Here is a 23,937-nt window from a genome sequence, read left to right on the forward strand (position 1 = left end):
TTGAGTATCGAGCCTGCGGGCATCAGTTCAGTACTGTCGACATCAGGCCTGCGGGCATCAGTTCGGTATTGTGGGTATCGAGCCTGCGGGCACTAGCCAGTATTTGAGGATTAGTTATCTGCGGATATCAGATTCTGTTTTAGGGAACAGTGATACAGGGATGATAATCAGTGTTTGAGGGCAGTATGTATTTCAGCTTATTGACTATGTGTTGATTGTGCCCGACTGCGTGTCATGCATTTTATTTTAAGCTGTTGTGCTGTCCGTTTATCTGTTTATTTATTTCCTTTTCGCTTTATTTATCTTTTGCTAGGTCAGTTTTAGCACGATTGCTTCCAACCCAACAGGCATTCCCCAAGCACCTTGGACACGAGGTCGTCGACTCCACCGATCTGAGGATCTAATCGACGGACAGCCAGTGTTCCATTCTCTACCCCCTGTTACAAGAAGGAAGCAAAGGAAACGCAGTACATCTGAATTGAGAGCACCAGAACAGTGGTATCCCCCACCAGTGGACAGTTGGACTGAGATCCCCCTTGAGACAAATCTGCCAGTAGTTCAGACAAATCGAAGCAGTATGACAACACCGACAGGAGTTGAGGAAATGATGCGCCAGATGCAGGAAACCATGCGGGCTATGCAACAAGATGCCGTCCGCCGAGATGAACTCGCTAAGCAGCAAGCTGAAATTATGACTCAGCAGGCTGAACTGATTACCAGATTGCAACAACAGAGTACAGCATCTGCTTCACACCAGATTCCTCCTCCAGCAGGAGCCCCATTACCTGAGAAGGCTCCTGTTATTCAGGACGTCCCTCCTAACACCCAGAATAACGTACCGGCTGTCCAAATTCTGCAAGAGGACACGAGTCTTCCAACGGGGCCTGTCCCGCCCCCGATTCCACCACAACTGTCCAAGGTCCACACATCCAATCACCCGGACTCTCCATCCGAGGTCGAGGTTGATCAAACAGCTCTGAAATTGAGCAAACTGGAGAAGCTTTTTAAAAAATCCCAAGGGGCTAAGGCTATGCCGGATATCGGAGATGGATATACCGAGGAGGCCGTGACGCTCCCCGATAGATTCAAAATGCCACAAATAGACCGTTTTGACGGGACTGGTGACCCCATGGTCCATATCCGACTGTTTGCGGATGTCTTGCGGCCAATGGGCCTTACACGACAACAGAAGCTCTCATTATTCGGCCGAACCCTGTCGGGTGTGGCCTCCCATTGGTACGCAAGATTATCGGATGAGGTGAAGAAGAATTGGGACGAGATGGCTGAGGCCTTTGTCACACAATATTCGTATAACACTCAGATCGAGATCACAACCCGTGATCTTGAAACAACAAGGCAAGAGCCTAAGGAATCTTTCTCGGACTTTGTGATCCGATGGAGGGCAAAGGCGTCGACGATGACTTTAAGGCCCACTGACAGAGATCAAATCCGGATGATTGTGCGCAATCTCCACCCCAAGTTAATGCAGAGGATGATTGTGGTCCCCTTCCCTACTTTCGCAGATTTACATGATATGGGGGTGCAAATAGAAGATGCTATGAGGCAAGGCCTGTTTGACCAGGACAGAGAACAACCGAGGAGGACCTTTAATCGTAACAACAATGCAGGCCCGAGCGGCGCTGCTAATACAAGAGCCTCGGAAGTTGGCATGGTCACCACCACTCCCCCTCCCCCTCCAAGGCCCATGACTGCCACACCATTCTCCGGCGCGTCCGGAAGTAACTCACAAAACAACCGATTCCAACCCCGGGGCCAAAGAACCTTCACCCAACTATACATGCCCCTGTCCAAGGTTCTGGGAATACTGATCAGGAAAAATCATTTAAAACCCCTGGAACCAAAACCATTACCAAATCCACTTCCCCCCTCATATGACCCGTCAAAATATTGCGCATACCACCAACAACACGGTCATGATACCGACCGTTGTTACAGATTACGTCATGAGGTCCAAGATCTTATTGACAAACAGGTAATTGCGCCTCCTGATAAACCTAATGTCACAACTAACCCTCTTCCACCACATAACCAACCTCCCCCTCCCAACAGAATTAATTTCATCCAGACTGGGGTCGTGTCTTACGATCCTAGCATCCATATTACACCCACCCACCTACCCAAGCCGGAGGTGCTCCTCCCCGCTTGCACTGACCTTTTGTGCATGGTGGACGTCTCCAAAACCCAATCGGAGCCGGTGGTGGTGACCATCGAAGACAAGGCAGGGCAGATTTTAGGAGAGAACGAGTCTGTTAAATCTGGGACTGGGCAGAATTTTGCTGAGGGAGCTTATGATCCGAGCAGGCACATCCTATCAACGAGCCGAAGTGGGCTAATTGTAGAATTTCCCGAGACAGGAGAACTGTGCATGATCCGAGATGATGGATCTAGGCTATGGGCAGATGAGCCGACAACCATAGAGGAGAACTTGGCTAACTTGCAATTTCGCGATGATCAGGAGTTGGAGGACGCGTCCATTAACTGGAATGATTATGAGGGATCAGAGGAGGCCACTGGATGGCTTGAAGATCAACCGGATGCAGTGGGGGAAGCCCAACCAGAACAGAGCCCGGCAGGGGCAGAAACATCACTTGTGGCCGGAACGGCCGAAAATCAAGTTGTACCGCCGGAGAGCGCCGGTGTTAAGAATTCCGCTCAGGACATGGGCATTACGGATGTGGGAACTGTTGAACAAACAACTGTACTGACGCAGTTGGAACAAGGAAAGTTTAAGGAAGCTGAGAGAGCCAGAAAGGCGAAGGGCCCTGAGGGGACCGAAACTGCTGTGCGCACAAAGACAGACAATGCTACGAGCATTTGGACAGAGAGCACTGAAAGTGCGAGTAGACTGGAGCCGGACAGATGCCTGTTGGCTGCCAACGGAATGTGCTGGGAAGATGACGATTTGTGTCTTGCCCACACCGATGAAGACTGGGGAAATGGCCAACCAGATGATACTTGGTATCTTGATGAAGTGGACCACATGACAAGATGTGGGCGGTACTTCAAGCCCCCACACCTAGACCAACCCGAAGCATCTGGGAAAGACAGAGAAGCGGAGAGACAGAAGGAGAAGCAGATTGAGGATGAAGCTGTGCTGAAACAGTTAAAGAAAATACAGGCAGACATCTCCATCTGGGGACTGCTAATGGCATCACGAGTGCACAGAGAAGCTGTCCTATCTGCCATGGACAAGTCGAAACTTTCCATAGACACCACGCCTGAACAGCTGGTTGGGCTGGTTTTTCCGGGAGGAGGTTCCCCGGCATTAACTTTTTCGGACAAGGAGCTACCGCCTGAGGGCGCAAATCATAACAAACCTCTCTATATCTCTGTGGAATGTAGAGATAAGTGGATACCGGTGGTACTTGTTGATACCGGGTCTGCGATTAATGTCTGCCCAACCAGAACGGCATATGCAATCGGGTTAAAACCCGCGGACTTCATCCCAACCACCCAAGTGATCAGGGCATATGACAATACCAGCAGAGAAGTGATGGGGACTGTTAAAATTCAAACTAAGGTTGGTCCAGGACAACACAGCATCGAATTTCATATCCTGGACGTTCCCGCAACCTTCAACTTGCTATTGGGGCGACCGTGGTTGCACCAGGTCAAAGCAGTCTCTTCCACCCTACATCAAATGCTGAAATACCCTCACGGGAAAGGGGTAGCGATCGTTTTTGGAAATTCATCAATCCATCCGCCGCCGGAAGTGTCTACACCTGTCTTGGAGATCGAGCACGGCACGGAGGATGTGTTTTTGTCGGGGTTCACTTTGGCCGAGGCCCAAGTGGTGCAGAGCGTCATGGCTGCGAATGAGGGCATGTATGTCAGTGCACAATCTATCTACCTCATGAACAAGCTAAAACATACCCCTGGGATGGGATTAGGAAGAAGTGGCCGGAAAGGCGTCTCAGTGTTGGCCGAAGTGCCACACAACCCTCACACCTTTGGACTGGGTTATCTGCCCACCAAAGAGGACTGGTTGAGGAAAGGAAAAGAAATGGCCGGAAGAGCCAAAGCAAAGAGGGCTGGGAAGCCATTTGACTTAATACACAGGCCCATCTGGGGTACCCTAAACGGACGTTTCGTCCGGGAAGGGGAAGATTTTCCATTCTGCGGCTTCCCGGAGCCATGGCAAAACGCGGAAGGGAAGCGCGTGCCTGGTTTTGAAATCTTCTTCGACATACAACTATCTGGGGATGACGTTGCCGAAGCGCAGACAGACCCACCAACTGAGGTTGAGCAATGTGAAACAGTGGATCCTGAGAGTACAGAGTTGGAAATGGGGGTAGCACTGGCGAGTCTACTATCAGATCCTCCGATCGGCCAAGAGTGCTTGGGGGATAACTCTTCGGTTTCTGTGATTGGAGATGAAATAGCTGCGGGCTTTCCAGCGCCGATCTTGGATGCATCTATCGCACCTTCTCTCATCTGGCAGTATGAAGAAGGCTTTTTATCTAGCAGTTCCGGGTCAGGTAGTGAGCCGGAATCTGATTCTACCGAATCTTCTGCGTCGGAATCAGATTCCAGCTCGACTGAGTCTGAGTCCGGTATTCCTGGGGGTGATAACCCGGATACCACAGTCCTGTCTAGGTCGTCTTTTTCATTTTCTTTTGAGTCTGTTGTAACAGAGGAATCTGACGGCTTGGAAGTATTTAATGAGAATGATGTGGATGTGGTTTCCGAGTATTTTTCCATGCCTTTGATTTATTGCTTAAATCAGGATTTTCAAAATTTTGATGAAAACAGCGAGGAAGAAATTCCCCCAGTTTTGCAACGATTAATTGATCAAGAGCAGGAAAGATTTGTTAAACCATTAATGGATGAAATCACTACTGTGAATGTTGGTACTGAGAAGGACCCGCGGCTGGTCCAGGTCGGGTCCATGTTGTCTTCAGAGGAGCGCGAGCGCTTAGTCGCTTTATTAAAAGATTTCAAAGATGTTTTCGCGTGGTCCTATGAAGACATGCCTGGAATCGATCCTGAGATTGTACAGCACCGGATCCCTCTTGATCCAGAGGCCCGCCCTGTCAAACAGAAGCTCAGAAGGATTCGCCCGGACTGGGCCCTCAAGATTAAGGAAGAGGTCACCAAGCAGATAGACGCAGGGTTCCTGCTGGTGTCTGAATATCCAACTTGGTTGGCCAACATAGTCCCGGTGCCAAAGAAGGACGGCAGAATTCGGGTCTGTGTAGACTTCAGAGATTTGAACAAGGCCAGTCCGAAGGACGATTTTCCCTTGCCGCACATCGACGAATTGGTAGATTTCACAGCAGGACACGCCTTGCTTTCGTTTATGGATGGTTTCTCAGGCTATAACCAGATAGTGATGGCACCCGAAGACCGGGAGAAGACTGCGTTCACTACCCCGTGGGGGACATATTGTTATAGAGTGATGCCATTCGGGCTGAAGAATGCTGGAGCTACGTATCAACGGGCAGCGACTACAATATTGCATGATATGATCCATAAGGAGGTCGAGGTGTACGTGGACGACATGATTGTCAAGTCCAAAGATAGAGAGGGCCACTACACCGCCTTACAAAAATTCTTTCAACGGATCAAAGAGTTTCGGCTGCGACTGAATCCCCAGAAATGCACGTTTGGTGTTACAGCAGGGAAGATGCTAGGGTTTCTGATCACACAAAGGGGCATCGAGGTCGACCCTTCCAAAATCAAGGCCATCTTAGAAATGCCACCACCAAGGACTGAAAAGGAGGTGCGAGGCTTTCTGGGTAAAGTGCAATTCATAAGGCGGTTTATTTCTAAACTAACCTTAACTTGTGAACCACTTTTTGGTCTCCTGAAGAAAGGAAAGAAATTCCAATGGGACGGCCGATGTCAAGTAGCTTTTGAGCAGATCAAAGAATATCTACAGAACCCACCCGTGTTGTCACCGCCAGAACCTGGGAGACCGTTGATACTGTACCTTTCGGTAACTGAGACTACCATGGGCTGCATGCTCGCGCAGGAGTCAGAAGACAAAGTGGAAAGAGCCATCTACTATCTGAGCAAAAAGATGCTGGATTACGAGACCCGCTATACACCGCTGGAGAAGGCTTGTTTGGCCTTGGTATGGGCAACCAGGAAGCTGCGGCACTACCTGTTAGCCCACTCTGTAATGTTGGCTTCGCGTTTGGATCCCATCAAATATCTTTTCGAGAAACCAGCACTTACGGGTAGGCTAGCTCGTTGGCTGCTGTTGCTCTCCGAATTTGATTTGAAGTATGTGACGCGCAAGTCAGTAAAAGGCAGAGCGGTAGCGGAGTTCCTTGCCGACCACCCGGTTGAAGGGGATGAAGCGGTTGAGTATCTATTCCCAGATGAAGCCATTCTGCACGTCGAAGATGAAATTTGGACAATGTACTTTGACGGAGCGTCAAACCAGTATGGATATGGGATAGGGGTGTTGCTGATAGCGCCTGATGATTCCCGTATCCCTTTAGCATTCAAGCTCCGGTTCAAAGTTTCCAACAATGAAGCAGAGTATGAGGCATGTATTGCTGGCCTAGAAGCAGCCCTGGAACTAGGGGCAAGACGAGTGGACGTCATTGGGGACTCGAACCTTGTTGTGTCTCAAGCAAAAGGAGATTGGAAGGTCAAAGAGGAAAGGATGATAATCTACCACCAAACCTTGGATTCGTTAATTCCTCGGTTTGAAAAGCTAAATTTCACCCACCTCGTAAGAGAGAACAACAGGTTTGCAGATTCACTAGCAACTCTATCTTCTATGATAGACATCCCGTCCGGAGTCCGGATGCGTCCAGTCATTATTGATCAGAAGTTCGCGCCGGCATACGAGTCGATTTCCGCCATAGATGAGGTTCAAGACGGCAACCCCTGGTATTACGACATCTGGAACTTCTTGGAAAAGGAGACATATCCACTAGGGGCAAATGCCAAAGATAAGAGGGCTGTCAGAAGAATGGCTGCTCAATTTGTTATCTGCGGAGGAAATTTGTACAAGAGGGGTCATCTGGGAATGCATAAGCTTTGTGTAGAAGCTGAAGAGTCAAAACGCCTGATGGAAGCCATCCATGGGGGGGAGTGCGGTGCACACATGAATGGAGTAATGCTGGCCAGAAAGATCCTCAGGCAGGGCTACTACTGGTCAACCATGGAGGAGGATTGTATTAGCTTTGTTCGACGATGCCACAAATGTCAGATTCATGCAAATCGCATGAACATCCCGCCGTCAAAACTGTACAACATGACTTCGCCGTGGCCTTTTTCAGTCTGGGGAATTGATGTGATCGGAGCTGTTACCCCGAAGGGGTCCAACGGGCATGAGTTTATCCTAGTAGCGATAGATTATTTCACAAAGTGGGTCGAGGCCCAATCATACGCAGTGTTGAAGGCGTCACATGTCGCAAAGTTCATCAGGAACAACATCATCTGTCGCTACGGGGTGCCAAACGAAATAATTTCAGACAATGGTTCCCACTTCAAGAAAGAAGTGATAGACTTGTTGGAAAAATACAATGTGGCTTTTCATAAGTCGTCTACATACAGGCCACAGACCAACGGAGCAGTTGAGGCCGCCAACAAGAATATCAAGCATATACTACAGAAGATGGTGGAAACCTATCGAGATTGGCCAGGCAAGCTGCCATTTGCTCTGTGGGGCTACAGGACTTCAATCAGAACTTCTACTGGAGCAACTCCGTATTCATTGGTCTATGGAATGGAGGCTGTTCTACCCATTGAGATTGAGGTCCCATCATTACGAGTATTGGCTGAATGCCAGATAGCCGAAGCAGATTGGCAGCAAAGCAGATTCGAAGAACTCATGCTCTTTGATGAAAGAAGACTGAAAGCACTGTACCACATCCAAGGTTATCAACGCAGAATTGCCCGGGCTTTCAATAAGAAAGTTAAGTCCAGGAATCTGAAAGAAGGAGATTTGGTGCTCAAGGACAACCGAGCTCCCATCCACGACCCAAGGGGCAAGTTCAAACCAAATTGGACTGGTCCTTACATCATCAAAGCTATCTGGTCAGGTGGGGCTGTGGTTTTGATGGATCTAGATGGCTTGGAGTTTTCACAACCAATCAATATGGACAAGTTGAAGAAATACTATCCTTGAGAGGCTCGCTAGGCCGAAAACCCGAAAGGGCGACCTAGGCAAGATTCAGAGCACAAAAAATTAGAAAATATAAAAACTGAGCTCGCAAGGTTGAAAACCCGCAAAGGGCGGCCTTGGCAAAAGTTAGAGCGCAAAAGGAGAGTGAAAATACTCGAGCGAACCTAAGCTTGAACTACGTAAGACTTGATTCCCATCTTTGGGATACGTAGGCAGCTTCGTTTTGAAGTTCAGTCATAAACTTTTCCCCGATCAACTTTGTCCATTTCGATCATCTCAGTCATCTTTATCTATCAGCATTTACCGTGATCTCCGGTACAGTGCTGTTCAAACTAGGGGCAACTTTCCGTTGCTTTGGAGTGCCACATTGTTCTTCAGACTAGGGGCAACTTTCCAGTTGCGGGGATCTGAGGTTGTGCATCTCAGTGACAGATTTTCGGCATGTCCAGTTCTGATCCACATCGAAAATAGTTTTGAAAAGTTTTAATAAAAGTTGACTTTGTTCAAATCAATCTTTTTACGACTTAGACCATTTTTGGACCAAAAGTGGAAAATTTTCAGTACCATAACTTTCAATTTCATTGATTTCAAAATAGAGTTCTCTTGCTCTTGCATTACAATCGAGGTTGCTTATTTTAGTACAGACATAAAGAAAACTTGAAAATGCTAAATAAGCAATAAATTTGGGGCATAGTTGAATCAAGTATCTCTTTGTCCCCTTCCAGAGCTGGACGGAGCATCTGATGCCAAGCTGGGCCCAAATTGTACCTCCTCTTTGAGCCAATCCACGCATTCATCTGACAGAGTGCAACTGAAGGTTGAAGCAGGGGGCCAGAAGCTCTCTAGTCCTCCATGCCGTGACATATCTCTGGCTGGCCAGCCATTCACTTTTTGCAAAAATGGCCGGCCAGCTCCCCGGGATGGCTGGCAGTGCTGCAGTGTATCTCCTTGACCCTGTCTTATCCTTCGAGAGAGAATTCCAAGCATTTCCGGGCAATAGGAGACTCAAAGGCCTTCATTCCGGATGCGTTCCGATGCCCAGATCGTCAGAAGTACACTCTTTTGTTGTTGAGTTTTGCTTATCGAGTTGTTGCATTTTGCTTATCGAGTTGTTTGTCGAGCGGACGTGTTTTGTGTTTTGAGTCATTGCTCTCTGTTTAAGCAATTTTTGTTAAAGTCTTGTTTATTTGCGTTGTTGCATTTTGCTTATCGAGTTGTAAACTTGCTAAAGATTCTGTTATATCTTAGTAAGTTGAGTTGTTTAGTTTGCTGCGTCGGTTCACTACCTGATTTGGTGATTACACAACGTACATTTCCTTTCAAATTCGTTTTTGTGCAAAGTATATGATGCGATACGATGCTAAAAGTCCAAAATACAAACACCTTTTCAAAAAGCTATTTCATTTCATCATGCTTTACAACAAACAAAGGTACAGGTTTTACAAAAACAAAACTGCCTAACAATGTGCAAAGTGCTACAAACTACTAGTAAAAGAAAAATAAAGCAGGAAATAGCAACATCAAAATCCTCGGGAACGGGAACGAGAAGCACGCCTGGTCCTCTTTTGTGGAACAACCTCCACACCATCATCAGAGTCGGAGCTGTCATCCTCAGGATCCTCCTCAGCCTCGCCTCTGTTCCCCGAACCAAAACCGGAGCCTCCCTCCTCGACAGATGTCTCGAACTGACGGTCGGTAGCCTCCTCCTCCTCCTCATCAGACTCCACCTCCACAACATGAGCCCTGCGTCTGCGGACAGGCCCCCCTCGAGCTCCTCGAAAAGGCCTAGATGGCCCGGCTCCTCGGGAAGGCCGAGATGACCCCTCCCCCTGATAAGGCCCGGATGGCCCAGCTCCCTGATAAGGCCCAGATGGCCCAGCTCCCCAATGAGGCCCAGGTGGCCTGGTCTGTGGCTGACCGGACCATGAAGGCATCTGAAAGCAAAGAGTTCAATTCAAATACATCAGTCCAAATATATACATCAGATGCAGATACAAGCAAAAGCTACGTAAAGTGGGTGCATGTAAATACAGTGTACAAGTGAGGTGTGTGTCAGATGTGCTCTACACAAGTAGTCTATCGATGCAGTAGAAATCAGCATGTCATCAGAAGTATGATAAATGCCAAAAAACTGAAGGGTACCTGAATGCCCGCGACAGACAACTGTGCCTCCCTGCGTAGGACCATGCCTTCGAGTGTGGCCACCAGCCCAACCATCTCCTCCATGTACCCTCGCGATGGCTGCAAAAATGAGTTCATAATCATCAGTGAACAAATGAGTGTCTAAACATCTGAAATGATGAATGACGAAAGTAGAGCATACCGGCGGTGAGTCCGGATCAATGGCGTATCGATCACTGGGCATCGGAGGCTCTAGTGGAATCGGAATCGGAGAGCTAGTCCCATACTGCCACGCCATCAACTCAGTAGGCATATCTGGCCATCCCAGATGAGGATGAATCGACGGGTTCGGAGGAAACGGTCTACTCCCACCTCTAGATGCGCCAGCCCTGCTAGAAGAAGGGATGTCTGTAGCTCGAGCCTGAGCCTGATCCGAGGATGGCATACCGGCAGGTCTCATCATCGGAATACGAGCTTCTGTCAATGGAGGCATCAAATATATGTGACGATAGGTGGCGTAGTCCCCCTCCGCAACATATAACAAAGCATCACTGCCCAGCATGGCGCCGACTACCTCTGAGTAAGAGAGCCTGTCAGCGGTCCGCATACTAGCTGGAGGTACCGCGGGAACATCCTGAGAAAGATACCCCCGTACCTGGCACAGAAAGCGCTCCCCCAGGAACCAGACTCTGCCGACTGGCCCTTCGAGCAGGACCCTATACCGGGAGATGCCTGATGCTCCGGTATACTGAAGTAGGAGATCATCACCCAGAGGTGCCCAAGGCTGCCAAGTAATCTGCGGATGATAAATGTATAAACCAATCAGAGAACGAGAATATACAGAGCAAGTCAAAGATGAAAATGAAAAGAACTGAAAGTTCTGAAGTACCTCTGAGTGTCGCACAGTGTCGAAGTACTGTCGCAGGCGAACCAGGGTCTCTCGAGGCCTCGCCCGGTGCGGGCCCTCAAATATCAATGAATATGGGGTCACGGGAATCCCCACCACCTCCAGCACTGGGGCTAACGATGGGAAGTATACATAAGCCCATAACTGAGAAAAGCAGTGCAGAATGTAAGTACGAAATGCTGAGAGCAAAATGCAGACTGTAAAAGTACGCTGTGTGTGCAATGTACAAGTAATGAAGAGCAGAAATGTAAATCGAGGGGACAGAAAATACCTCCCAAGCTCTCCAGTAGCCGCCAAGCAAATCGCCCCGCCCGCGGGAGGTCGCGCTCATGTAAAAGTAGAGGGTAGCCAGGCCAGCGCCACCCCAATCATATCTACTGACCTGTGATAGGTCGACTAGAGCGCTCAGCAGATATAGCCCAATGGTGTTCCCTCTGTCGGCGAACAGGGTAGTCCCGAAGAGAAACATTAGGAAGCCACGAGCATACTGCTCTGTCTCCTCAGGAGTCTCGGGCACCATCTCCGCCCGCCGGAAATGGGAGGAGAACCAAGTATACCTGACTCTCCCTGAAACCCTATCAACAGGTGGGCGAGCCCCCAACAAATACATCCAGGCGGCCTCCCACTCGCCCATATCCTCGTCATAGGGGATGGCCCAACCTCCGACATCAAGGCCGGTCAATACAGCAAAGTCAAAAGGGGTCATGGTCATGTCCCCGATGGCAGAGAAATGAAAGGAATTGGTGGTGTCCCACCATCTCTCTACCAAAGCTGCCATCAAGGTCCTCCTAGCAGGACAGCGTGACAACCCGGCGCAGAAGGGCCCAAACCCTGCCAAGTCTACTAAGTCTCTGACGCCCTCCGGGAGCTCAGCATACCAATCCCGCGCCATGGTGGAACCATATCCTCGCACACTGCGGGAACCACCCTGCATTCAGAATGAATATACGTGTCAATAATGAAATAAATGGGCTGTATACCAATGATAATGAAATGGGCTGTGTGCCAATAAGATGAATTGGGCTGTGTGCCGATGAAGTAAAATAAGCTACATGCAAATTCTATCTACCTGGGCTGCGTGTTCAGAGAATTTGAATTTTGGGCTGCGTGTTCAACTTTCAGTTAATTTGTGGGCTGCGTGTTCACTATCTATCTGGGCTGCGTGTTCAGAGAATTTGAATTTTGGACTGCGTGTTCAACTTTCAGTTAATTTGTGGGCTGCGTGTTCACTATCTATCTGGGCTGCGTGTTCAGAGAATTTGAATTTTGGGCTGCGTGTTCAACTTTCAGTTAATTTGTGGGCTGCGTGTTCACTATCTATCTGGGCTGCGTGTTCAGAGAATTTGAATTTTGGGCTGCGTGTTCAACTTTCAGTTAATTTGTGGGCTGCGTGTTCACTATCTATCTGGGCTGCATGTTCAGAGAATTTGAATTTTGGGCTGCGTGTTCAACTTTCAGTTAATTTGTGGGCTGCGTGTTCACTATCTATCTGGGCTGCGTGTTCAGAAAATTTGAATTTTGGGCTGCGTGTTCAACTTTCAGTTAATTTGTGGGCTGCGTGTTCACTATCTATCTGGGCTGCGTGTTCAGAGAATTTGAATTTTGGGCTGCGTGTTCAACTTTCAGTTAATTTGTGGGCTGCGTGTTCACTATCTATCTGGGCTGCGTGTTCAGAGAATTTTGAATTTTGGGCTGCGTGTTCAACTTTCAGTTAATTTGTGGGCTGCGTGTTCACTATCTATCTGGGCTGCGTGTTCAGAGAATTTGAATTTTGGGCTGCGTGTTCAAACTTTCAGTTAATTTGTGGGCTGCGTGTTCACTATCTACCTGGGCTGCGTGTTCAGAGAATTTTGAATTTTGGGCTGCGTGTTCAACTTTCAGTTAATTTGTGGGCTGCGTGTTCACTATCTACCTGGGCTGCGTGTTCAGAGAATTTGAATTTTGGACTGCGTGTTCAACTTCCATTTAAAGTGTGGGCTGTGTGTTCACTTTCGAATTCGGGCTGGGTGTTCAACAAATCAGTGTTTGAGCCATGTGTTTTAATGTGGGCTGTGTGTTCGCAATTAATTAATGAACCGAGTGTTCGAAAATTCAAGTGTTGAATCTACATGTTCAAGATGTAAGGAAAGTACTATGTCACAAGCTAAATGTTTAGGCATGGCAAGAGTGCGAAATGTAAAAAAACAGAAGATGAGGTAAATACCTCTCGGGCCTCGTGAGAGAGATGCTGCTCCGGCTCTCTGAGAAGCAGATCCGCAGGTGCTCTTTCGTCGAAACTGGTAAAATGACGGAAAACGGCACGAGGGAGGACGTGCACTGCCGGACGATACCTCTCAGGCATGAAAGGTCGAGTCCTCGGAGGTAGAGTCGTGGGATCGAAATCATCTCCGGCACCTGGGAAACCCCCGCCGTGAGGAGAATTGCCTGCCATTTCCAAGAATCTGCAAAAGGGAGCAAAAATGAGCAAAATGAGCAAAAATTGGAAAAAGTCAACAAAAGTCAACTCCCGAGAAAATATTCTAAATATTAAGATAAACTTACCTCAAGTGGTGAAAATGCAAAAAGAAGCTCCAAAGCCGGAATTTAATCGCTCCAAAGTGTTTAAAACTAAGTGTTTTTACGAAAACAATTTGCGCGAGGTGTTGGAAAACGCGCGTAAAACTCAAAACTGGAGAGAAAAGTGTTGAAAGAGGCACGAAATGAAATGGGGTTCGGCTGCCATTTATAGGCCTCAAGCCTTGGTTTGAAAGAGCATCAAAAAGGAGGCAAAAAGACCAAAATGCCCCCCGGAAAAGGGAATGGCCGGCCGGCCTCTAATAATAGCTGGCCAGCCATCTGCTTTTTGCAGAAATGGCCGGCCAGCCATTAGCTTTTGTGGAAAACGGTTGGACACCCCCCCTTGGGAAGATAAGTGGCCGGCCATGCTCCCCACATGCTCACCTAGCTCTCTGCAAATTTTGAGGAAGATCGGAGTTCCCGGAACCTGAAAAAGTTCAAGAAAAATACACTTCCGGTCGCGAAATTGCTCCGTCGGGACTTCGGTTTCAAGTTCTGACATGTGTCTCATCATCATTCATCAAAATCAAAGTGTATCCTTTTTGAATGAGTTGTAACCTTTCAAGGAAGCAGATCGGAGGCCGTGATCGAGTTACCTTCGCCGAAACACGCGTTTCCGTACTCGTTGTTTCACGACGAATGAACACCCTGATCCATACTCGTTTTTGTACTTTCATGCACATATCTTGCATTCTCATGGGCATACTCACATTGTCATGTACATTTCTTGTCATTTGTATACCTCTGTGTTGGAGCATGCGTTGTCGCGCATGTTCCACTCTTGCATTGCGATGCATACACTCACCGACGCCGCGTGTGTCGAAACTTTCGGAATCGCGTTAAATATTTGTTGTTAGCATATTGTACTTGTTGCAATTTCTCTCTTTTGCAGGCACGATGTTGTATGTACGGTTCAATTGAGGCTGGTGTGACCAGACGAATCGCGCAGGTATCGTATCTTCTCCGTGTGAGACGTGGCGGGGATTGAATAATCCTCCGCATTCTTAACTGCATGAAATGTAGTTGTTGCTTTGCATTCTTGCTTAAAACTGTTGCATCTATTTGCGAATACTTGCTTCATTACAGCTTGCTGCATTTGCATGATCATTGAGTTATGTTCGGCTTCTTGCATATCATTTGCATTTTGCCCCCTGCCTGCGGGCACATCTCTGTTTATCCTGTATGTTTGTCTAAGTCTTCGGCCTTGTCAAAAATGGGTCGTCTCTTGGCTTTGACATTCACTCCCGTCACTTGTGACTTCCGAGTTCTGTCAAAGAGGGGCAACTGTAGACACCCCATTTTTGACCGACCTTAAGACTCAGACGTCGCCAATTGAGCGCTTGGTGATATTGCATAATGTGCTCGTTCAGAAGTTTCAGAGTCGCGGCCGTAAGCCCTGCCTCCGGACTTCCGAACCCTTTTCTGTGCCTTGTCTCGGTTTGCGAACCAGACTCGGTTTTCTCTGTTTCTTTTCCTGAAGGGAGGGAGAGGTCCCGTAGACCATCTCTCAATGTCCGTAGGCTACATTTGGTGGCCGTAGGCCATTTTGCCCATTTCGGAGTCCGGTTCCCGGTTTTCGGAGCCGTCAGGCCGTGTGCCTCGGTTCGGGACCGCTTAACCATCTCCTATTGTTCTGATTTTTGGCATACATCTTATTTCATCCATTTTGAGGGACACTGGGGGCTGAGAAACCCACTTCGAGGTCGAATACAATTTTCGGTGCTTAACAGCCCATTTCCGGGACCCCGAACTGCGTGTTTTGGCTCCGGAACATTCGTTTTGCAACGGTTTTTGCTCATTTTTGGCAAGTACCTCTGTTTTATCCCGAAGAAGGTCACTGAAGGGTGGGAGGCCAGCAATTATTGCAGCAACCAGTTATCTCTCCTCCCGAGCCTCCCGGCGCTCGTTTTTTGCACTTCCGGGCTAATGTTGAATACCTTAGAGCTAGCGTTGCCAACTTTCAACCACGTATCTGTGATCTACACACCTGAGAGGCCCCTAAAAGTTCATGGCCGGCCATTAAGGTCACCTGACCCTTTTGACCCCTTTCTTCCGGGCTAATGTTGAACCTCTTGGACCTTTTTTCTTGAACTTTGAACCACATATCTGTAATGTACACACCTGAGAGGCCCCTAAAAGTTCATGGCCGGCCAGTAAGTCAACTTGACCCTTTTGACCCCCTCTTTCCGAGCCATTGTTGAACCCCTTGGGCCCACTTTCTTGGAATTTCAATTACATGGTTGTGTTGTACACACATAGGGCTACCTCCCCAATACCTGGCCGGCCAGAAAAGCTGGTTGACCCTTTTGACCCCTAGCCGGCCGGCTAGGGGGTGTGGCCGGCCGGCCACCTCCGGCCAAAGTGAGCGGCCGGCCGTGCTCTCCTCACTGTACCCTTTCCAGCTGTGGGGCAATATCCCCCAGATATTTTCTGTATCCGGGGGATATTTTGGGAGAGAGTTTTCCTCTCCATTTGACCCCCCTTTTACACCCCTTTCTTGACCTTATAAACCAGCTGAGGGTCTTCTTCATAGAGGTTAGAAAAATTCTTCTCCAAGCATAAACCCTAAACTCCATTGTCTTCTTCTTCAATTCTTCAAAAAACCCTAAGTCTATAATCTTCATTCCTTCTACACCACCAAGCTCTACCACCACCATCTCATTTCCAGAAGCTAGGAGGGATTCTTGAAGTCTAAAGAAGCTACAAATCAACCCAAGAAGCAACAAAAGCTTGGATCTTCAAGGGTAAGTTACACTTTGATTCTTTTGACCCTTTCCTTTGATCTATTTCTAAGCCTCATCTCTTTTTGGTTTCAAGCTTCGGCCCTAACTGAAAAGGGCCATATTTTGAACTCATCTTCACTTCTCATTAAGGGCTCAACCCTGTTTGAGCCCTCCATAATACACTTGCTTCATTGACCATCTTGTAGGTCATAGTTTTGCATGCTATTTTTGACCCATGGGAAATTTATTTTCGAGCATGTGGTAAACTGATTTAGGGCTTATTTTGAGCCCCTCTTCAACATTGGAGAAGGGCTCAACATTGTTTGGTGTTTCCATATGTCACTTGTAGTTATATCCCCTATTTGGCCCCATTTTTGCATAAATTAATAGCCCTCTTTGCTTCTGTTTTTGGGCCTTGGTCCGAACTAAAAGTGGTCTTATTTTGGCCTATACTTCATGTTTCATTCACACTTTTTTTCTGTTTGGTGATTATTTTATACACTTCATGTTTTAGCACCTTTTGAGCCTTATTTTGCATCATATTTTTAGCATGTTTGTATACTGATTTTGAGGCTGCCATATACTGTAAATGTTCATATTTTTGGTCCATCTTCAGTGTTGTAGAAGGAAATTTTTCAGTTTGAGCTTTGCTTATACCACTTGCTTCATTACCCCTCTTTTGGCCCCTATTCTTGCATGCTATTTTCGCCATACCTATACTTGCTGTTTGGCCATGTTTATAACTGGAAAAGTGCTTATTTTGGGACTGTCTAGCTTCTGTCTTTGCATTGCATGTCCATGTTGTGCATGTTTAGTATGGCTATAGGCCATTTCGGATGCCTAATGTTGCATTTCGGATCATTTCCTTGCATTTCATGTCATTTCACTTCATTTCGGGACTGTTTTCCCCCATATTTTGTTGCTGAAATTCCATTGGCATGCTTGCATATCATTTTTGCCATGTTTCATTGCATTTTAGCATTGCCTCGGTTTGCGTGCCCGTGTGCACGCATTTCGAGGCACCTCATTTTCTGTCATCGGCATCTTATGTGAGTGTGGCTGAGGCTCTCTCATGTTAGTATAAGTCCATTTGTCATTTTCCATGTTTCATTGCATTGCGTATGCATTGCCTCGGTTTGCGTGCCCGTGTGCACGCATTTCGAGGCACCTCATTTTCTGCCATCGGCATCTTATGTGAGTGTGGCTGAGGCTCTCTCATGTTAGTATAAGTCCATTTGTCATTTTCCATGTTATTTGCATTGCGTATGCATTGCCTCGGTTTGCGTGCCCGTGTGCACGCATTTCGAGGCACCTCATTTTCTGCCATCGGCATCTTATGTGAGTGTGGCTGAGGCTCTCTCATGTTAGTATAAGTCCATTTGTCATTTTCTATGTCATTTGCATTGCGTATGCATTGCCTCGGTTTGCGTGCCCGTGTGCACGTACTTCGAGGCATCTCATTTTTATTGCATCTGTCATCGCCTCGGGTTGCGTGCCCGTGTGCACGCACTTCGAGGCATCTCATTTTTATTGCATCTGTCATCGCCTCGGTTTGTGTGCCCGTGTGCACGTACTTCGAGGCATCTCATTTTTATCATTCTGTCATCGCCTCGGTTTGCGTGCCCGTGTGCACGCACTTCGAGGCATCTCATTTTCAGTGCATTCTGTCATTTTCTCGGTTTGCGTGCCCGTGTGCACGCATTTCGAGACATCTCATTTTCATAGCATTATATATGTTAGGATTTCATCTTAGTTGCATTTCACGCATATCATGCATATTGCATTGTGTCCGGAATATGAGTTAGCCCGGGCACGGGAAACAAGGTACATTTCGTACTCCGAGTGACGGAATGTGTCTCAATTCCCCAGTCGCCGACACTCCGGATTATCCATGATGGAGTTAGGTTTTAGCTGTAGTTTCATGTGCATTCATCCTATATTGAGTTGTGCATTTCGACTCCTCTGCCATCATGCCTCGGTATGCGTGATTGGTGGCACGAGGATCGAGACATGCATATATCTGTGCAAATACATTGCTATGCCCCTTTCCTGCTCTCTGTTGCAGCAAAACGAAGAATCAGCAACTTTCCGGGACTTGGCACGCTTTTCAAGAATAACAGGTGTAAACAGAGGCTAATTGGGGCATTCCGGTGGATTTCCGCGCAAGACAGCCCGGACGTGCATCATCCACCAGAAGCAAGACAGTCCCTGGCTTGCACGCCAGTTTTATTTGCTTTCTAGTTAATTCATTAATTAATTAGAATTATGTAATATTTTGGACTGTAATATTCTTTTATTTGGGGACTGTAATATTTGGACTGTATTATTTATTTGGACCCTCCGAGCGAGGGCACAACTGTAATAAGTGTGGGTGAGTGTGATGTATGTCTTCCAACCCCACGTCTTTCTCCCTTTTATTTATCCGCTTTTGATGGTTAGATTAGGGCATATTTTAATTAGCATACAGTATGACAGCATGTTTGCATCATTCATCTGTATTGCATGCATCGGGCTCGGCGCATCATACTAACTGCATTGTACTTTCAATACCAAGTTGAATACATGTTAGTTGTAGCATTTCATATGCCATCTTAGAATAGCCGAGCCTGCTATAGTTGCATTTTGCATGCGTTGCATTAGGCATTTCCGTATACTTAGGATCATGCATAATTTCTAATGTAGTTTCTATTTTGGCTTGGAGTACTCGGTGAGTTTTATGCTTTAGCATCCTTGCATGCGTGTGAGTGCTGCCATGATAGCATGTTTACCATGAGGCTATATGCTTATTTGATATAACTGCCTGAATGCCTGTGGGTGAAGGTTGAGTTATCTGAATTGGAATGAATCATCAAAACGTTTCAAGCCTACCTACGGGTAGCAAACCATTTTCAAAAGCAAACATGAAATGTTTTGTTCCAATTCGGGCGACCCGGTCTATACTTATATGCTGTGAGCATCACATAGTAACCTAGGCTAATAACCGGAATAAGAACTCACAACGTTTTCAAAAATTGATATCATGGTTAGTAGAGGCCGGTCTATGACCGGGCGAGCGGGGGTGCTCACGAAGTGACCTTCCCCAATCGTACCCAAGTTCCCGAGCCGAAGCAACTTTGGTGATGACGGACACGTGGCCTTTTGGCACCGAGTCAGGGTTTCCTAAATTTCCCAAAATAAAATATTTAGGTGGCGACTTTGTATCTGGCAAAGCAGTCCATGTTTGGCACTTCTTTCAAAAAATCAGTTTTCCTAAAACGATTTGTCGGATTTGGACTCTTTGGTTCAGATTTAGAACCGTGACTACGAAAGTCGAGTCCGAGCTGTAGCGAGGTCCCCCGTGGGCTTGTTACAGTAGCCCGGTTACAGAAATTCAAAAAGAAATCAAAAGAGAGAAGTCTAAACTATGCTAATGGGGAAAGGTCGGCAAACTCATCCCCGGCTCCTTCTGTCGCAACTTCTAGGTCTACAACAATAGCCTTTTCCTTTTCACCGAGCTCTTTCTGGCTACCTTCGTCCTCGGCCTCTTTTTCCGCCTCTTCTTGCAAAGCATTGAAGACTTCGTTGGTATAAGGAATCAGGTAGACCGACAGGAAGGCGGGGGGAGGAGAAGTGAACACCTCAGTCTCAGATCCTAGGCCGAGTTTTTTGCAAGCGGCCTTCCAACCGGACTTGAAATAGATGTCCTTGGTGGCTTCGACTTACTTGGTGTAGTTGTCTTCGGCCTCCTTGAAACCGAGATTGTTGGCCTCATCCATGGCAGCCTGCTTTGCTTGTTTTTCGGCTGGGAGTTGGGCCTTCAGTTCATCCCTCTCTTGCACGGCCCTGCCGAGCTGGCCAAGAAGTCTAGCATTGTCAGCGGTAGCCATTTCAAGTGAAGCCTTAGCCCGGCCAAGCTCAGCGGCTACATTTTTACCGGTATTGTTTAGCTCAGTGACTTTGTGGCGCAGGTTCGCAATTCGGTCCATGACCATGTGCTGTTTCTGGATGGCCTGTAACAAGAAAGATGTTAGCCGAAATAAGAAGACTAACCGAGCACAGACTTGGTAAGATTTTGAAAACATACCCTGGTCATAGACTTGACCGCGGATTTAGCGACCCGGGTGTCAGGAACATGTTCAGTCCCAGTCACATCGCTTGGTAAAAGCAATGCCTTCGATAAGTTGAAGGCAAGGAGGTGCTCCTTGCCCCTTTGACAGATGCGATGGTTGGGATCTCTTTGCCCCGATCTTTGAACTCCGGCCTCCACAGTGCAGCTGGCTCGGCCTCCTGCGTTACTTGTTCAGTGCTCAATTCGGTAATAAGCTCGGCTGAGGGGTCAACCGACCAGTCTCTCTTGCCAGCTCGGCGGGGCTTAAAGAGGACGGTCATGGAAGCCAGAGCGATCATGGTCCCCAAGCTCTGGCTGATAGATGGGGCAAGAGGTGGCTTGCTCGGAATCTCAGCAGAGGTAGCGGTAATCAGGTTCTTGATCCTGCTCATTTTTGCCATTTCTTCTTCCTCGGTAACCTATATAAGCGGCACGTCTAGCAGACTTGGGTTAGGAGGGGGAGATGGAGTCCGGAAAAAGTCTATGACCTTACTCTTGCGCGGTGCTAAATAGCGGTAGGAGGGGACGTAGTCGAGGAGATCGTGGCAGTCTCGGTGTCGGTATCTTAGCATGGCCCTGATCGCTTCCTCGTTGTGATACTAGTAGTTTGCTTGCAGTTCTTCAATAGCTGCAAAAGAAGAAGAAATAAAAATAATTAGCTCGGCGCGAACAATCTACGTAAAAGAGATCAGTTGGGAAGATAAGCTTACAAGATGAACCGAAGTTCTTACTGATGTACCAACCGGGCACGTCAGTCATTTCGTAGTTATGGGTCACCCAAAAAAAATCGTCACCGTTCATGTCTATATCTGGCGTGCCAGTCACTAATCTTTCCCTTCCCGGCCTTATTTTCAAATAATAATTGAAGCCGTCTTTTGTTCGACCGAGCGTGTATTGACGCAAGATTTCAGCTAGGCCCAGGTTTAAACTAAGGCGGTTGTTCAGCTTGGCCACGCCGTTTATAATTTGGTAGGTGTTGGTAGATACTTGGATAAGGGTTGTACCGGGAAGCGCAACTCGCCCTCGATCATGCTCGGTACGGTGAAGGGGCCAGATTCTAATCTGCCCCATGGATTTATGCCCTCTTCACCGAGCTCCAGGTCTACGTTGGTGAGGATGCTGTACTCCTCACGGAACATGGCAAGGGCGTCCGGCGTGTCTACAAGGAAACAGTAGCGCCCCATGAGTGACCGACTTGTTCAGCCCGGCAGTGTTGGTTTGATTAAATTTTGCACAGCAGCTGCTCGGTCTTTGAGAGCCCTTGTGTTAGTGTCTGGTCCCTTAGGACTCTGCAGTTAAAAGCCAAGTGTAAGTGATAGCGCGGTCGCGCAAACGAGCTTGAGTTTAGCCCAATCACTTTGGCCACAACAGCACCTCGATCTAATTGGGTGAGACCAACAGTTCGGTCGCTCGAAGTGGACTAGATATTAGCCCGGTCGAGTGTCCCAGAGCTTTCTTAACTCAATTCTTGCCTAAGTCCTACAAACTTGGAACTAGGTCGGTCTACTTATGATTTTGGATCAAACGAAGACATAAAGCCCAGTTTGTCCCAAATCCTCGCGTGTTCATCACAGAAGACGATGAATAGTTGAGGAAGAAGGGGCAGAAATGGTTTTTGGGGTCACATCCTAGGCTAACTTCATTCGAAGTCCTAAAACCTACTGTCATCATGCCCTAGACTCAACTATGATAGTCACTGGCCCACTTATACAATAAAAACATGAGTAACAGATGAAGAGCAGAGGAGAGTCGAAGACTTATAGTTTAGGGGCACGGACGGTGGCTCGAAGCAGTAAGACGGGGCCCCCAACGATGGCGAAGGTATAGAATGGGCTTGCGGGGATGCTCCAACCTCAATAGAATGAGTAAGTGCGAGAGCTCTTGTTCGCAGGGTTGTTTTGAAGCTGAAGATGAACAGAACATGAAGGGAAATGAAAGGAAGGACGACGGGTATAAGAAGGGAAGAGAGGCGCCAAAATTTGAATGTGAAAAGGCAGCGCGAGGCAGCTGGGTTGGCTGCTCGTGGCCAATGAATGGACGACATGCGTCTGTAATGACGGTGGCATCAGTACTGAAAAGACAGGTTGGTAAGTCGAGGCACTGACCGAGCAAGTCACGAGACCGAGCGTGGGACTTAGCACGGTGAATGGCTTGCGATGTAAGGCTGGGCAGAGGAATGACCCTGACCGGAGCATGTAATCCCAGTCACACTAGCGCGGACGGAATTAAGGGGCAATTGAGAGGGAGGTTTCATAATTCGGCTTTGGGCCGCGGTAATGGCCGGGCTAAAATTGGACCAAGCATGTTTGGGCCGAGCCGGGTTTGGCCAATCTAGGGGCAGTGCACTCGATTAAAGCCCTGGTCCAATTTGGCCGGGATAATTTTGCTCTCAGCCCGATTCGCGTTATTTGCTCGTTGAGATTGGCGGGTAAAATCCTCCGCAGATCAGTCCAACTGAGTAAGAGCCCCGTCATAACGGAGCTCGGTTCAGAGCCTTGCACGTCTCGGAAGTATTGCGGTCATAGGAAGATGGGGCAGCGCCACCAAGTTGTCCGTTCGCGCCAACGCCGTTTGGCGGTTTGGTTAGGTAGTGTTTAGCTATATTTGTTCTTACACGTAGGAAAGTGGGATAGAAGAACAGGTCCATGCGTCAAAAGGCGAATGGATGTAGGGGCGCGCGCAGAAGGTACATAAACGTGACTGCGCCCCCCATGCTGGGATGGAACATCTTCAGGTGAGAGAAAACCTAGCACATTGTCTATCTTCTTTTTTCTCTCTCTCTCTCTCTCTCTCTCTCTCTCTCTCTCTCAGTGTGTGCTGACTTGACCGTCGAAGGGGTTTTCCAGCAACGTACTGCTGGGTAGTTCGCTTTCGTTGTGTTCTCAGGTCGATCAGAAGAAGGCACAGCTTGGACACGAGGAGTACCGACAACGTCGGATATTTGGCTCCCGTACAGCTTACAAAAAGAAAATAAATAAAAATCGAGCTTCGTGCTCCAAAAGATCCCCCTTCCCTTCACTTTGGCATAAGCACAACGCAATCACCTGAAAATGGTTTCCACTAAGGAATGAGCATGAAACTCAGCAGAGATAATCTAAACAAAGTGCATGTAGTTTAACAATATGATAAGGAGCAATACAAATGTTTTGCCAATGACCAAAATATACATTTTTCTCATTTTGAAATCCATATTGCATGCACTTGTTCCTAAACATAACCAATTCAATTATCCACTTGATAAAACAAGAGGTGGTAAATACAACACTGGTAATCTCTAGATTGGTATATACAAGTAGGCTCTCAAAGTACTATCAAAACCACTTTAGCTGCTCCTAACTGGAAGGAACTTGGTACATATTCCACGCATGTTTTCAGACCTTCACCACGGATCTCAAGCCAACTTAATTCTCAATTCTACACCCCTTAACCGGATTCA

At 47.6% G+C, this 23,937-nt stretch overlaps 1 protein-coding gene across 1 annotated transcript; it reads right to left on the reverse strand.

Annotated features, from left to right (window-relative positions):
- Positions 1-713: 713 nt before the first annotated feature.
- Positions 714-21,685, reverse strand: LOC145818997 (uncharacterized). Its single transcript, XM_082912972.1, has 7 exons — positions 21,506-21,685; positions 20,117-20,403; positions 13,564-13,576; positions 11,118-11,279; positions 10,431-11,024; positions 10,250-10,348; positions 714-797 (listed from the first exon to the last, which is right to left on the reverse strand). The coding sequence occupies exons 1-7, from the start codon at positions 21,683-21,685 to the stop codon at positions 714-716; spliced, it is 1,419 nt and encodes a 472-aa protein (XP_082769098.1).
- Positions 21,686-23,937: the final 2,252 nt, after the last annotated feature.

This window comes from Camellia sinensis, chromosome 2 (assembly GCF_055761805.1).
Source record: "Camellia sinensis isolate YWXY chromosome 2, ASM5576180v1, whole genome shotgun sequence".
NCBI lineage: Eukaryota > Viridiplantae > Streptophyta > Magnoliopsida > Ericales > Theaceae > Camellia > Camellia sinensis.

Excerpts from the sequence above, each read along its gene's own strand:
- LOC145818997 (XM_082912972.1), bottom strand. The coding sequence starts at position 21,685 with ATGGGGCGCTACTGTTTCCTTGTAGACACGCCGGACGCCCTTGCCATG. Across the intron at positions 20,404-21,505 it reads AGGGCGAGTTGCGCTTCCCG|GCCATCCAGAAACAGCACAT; the intron begins GTACAACCCTTA and ends TTCTTGTTACAG. Across the intron at positions 10,349-10,430 it reads TTGATCCGGACTCACCGCCG|CCATCGCGAGGGTACATGGA; the intron begins GTATGCTCTACT and ends TCATTTTTGCAG.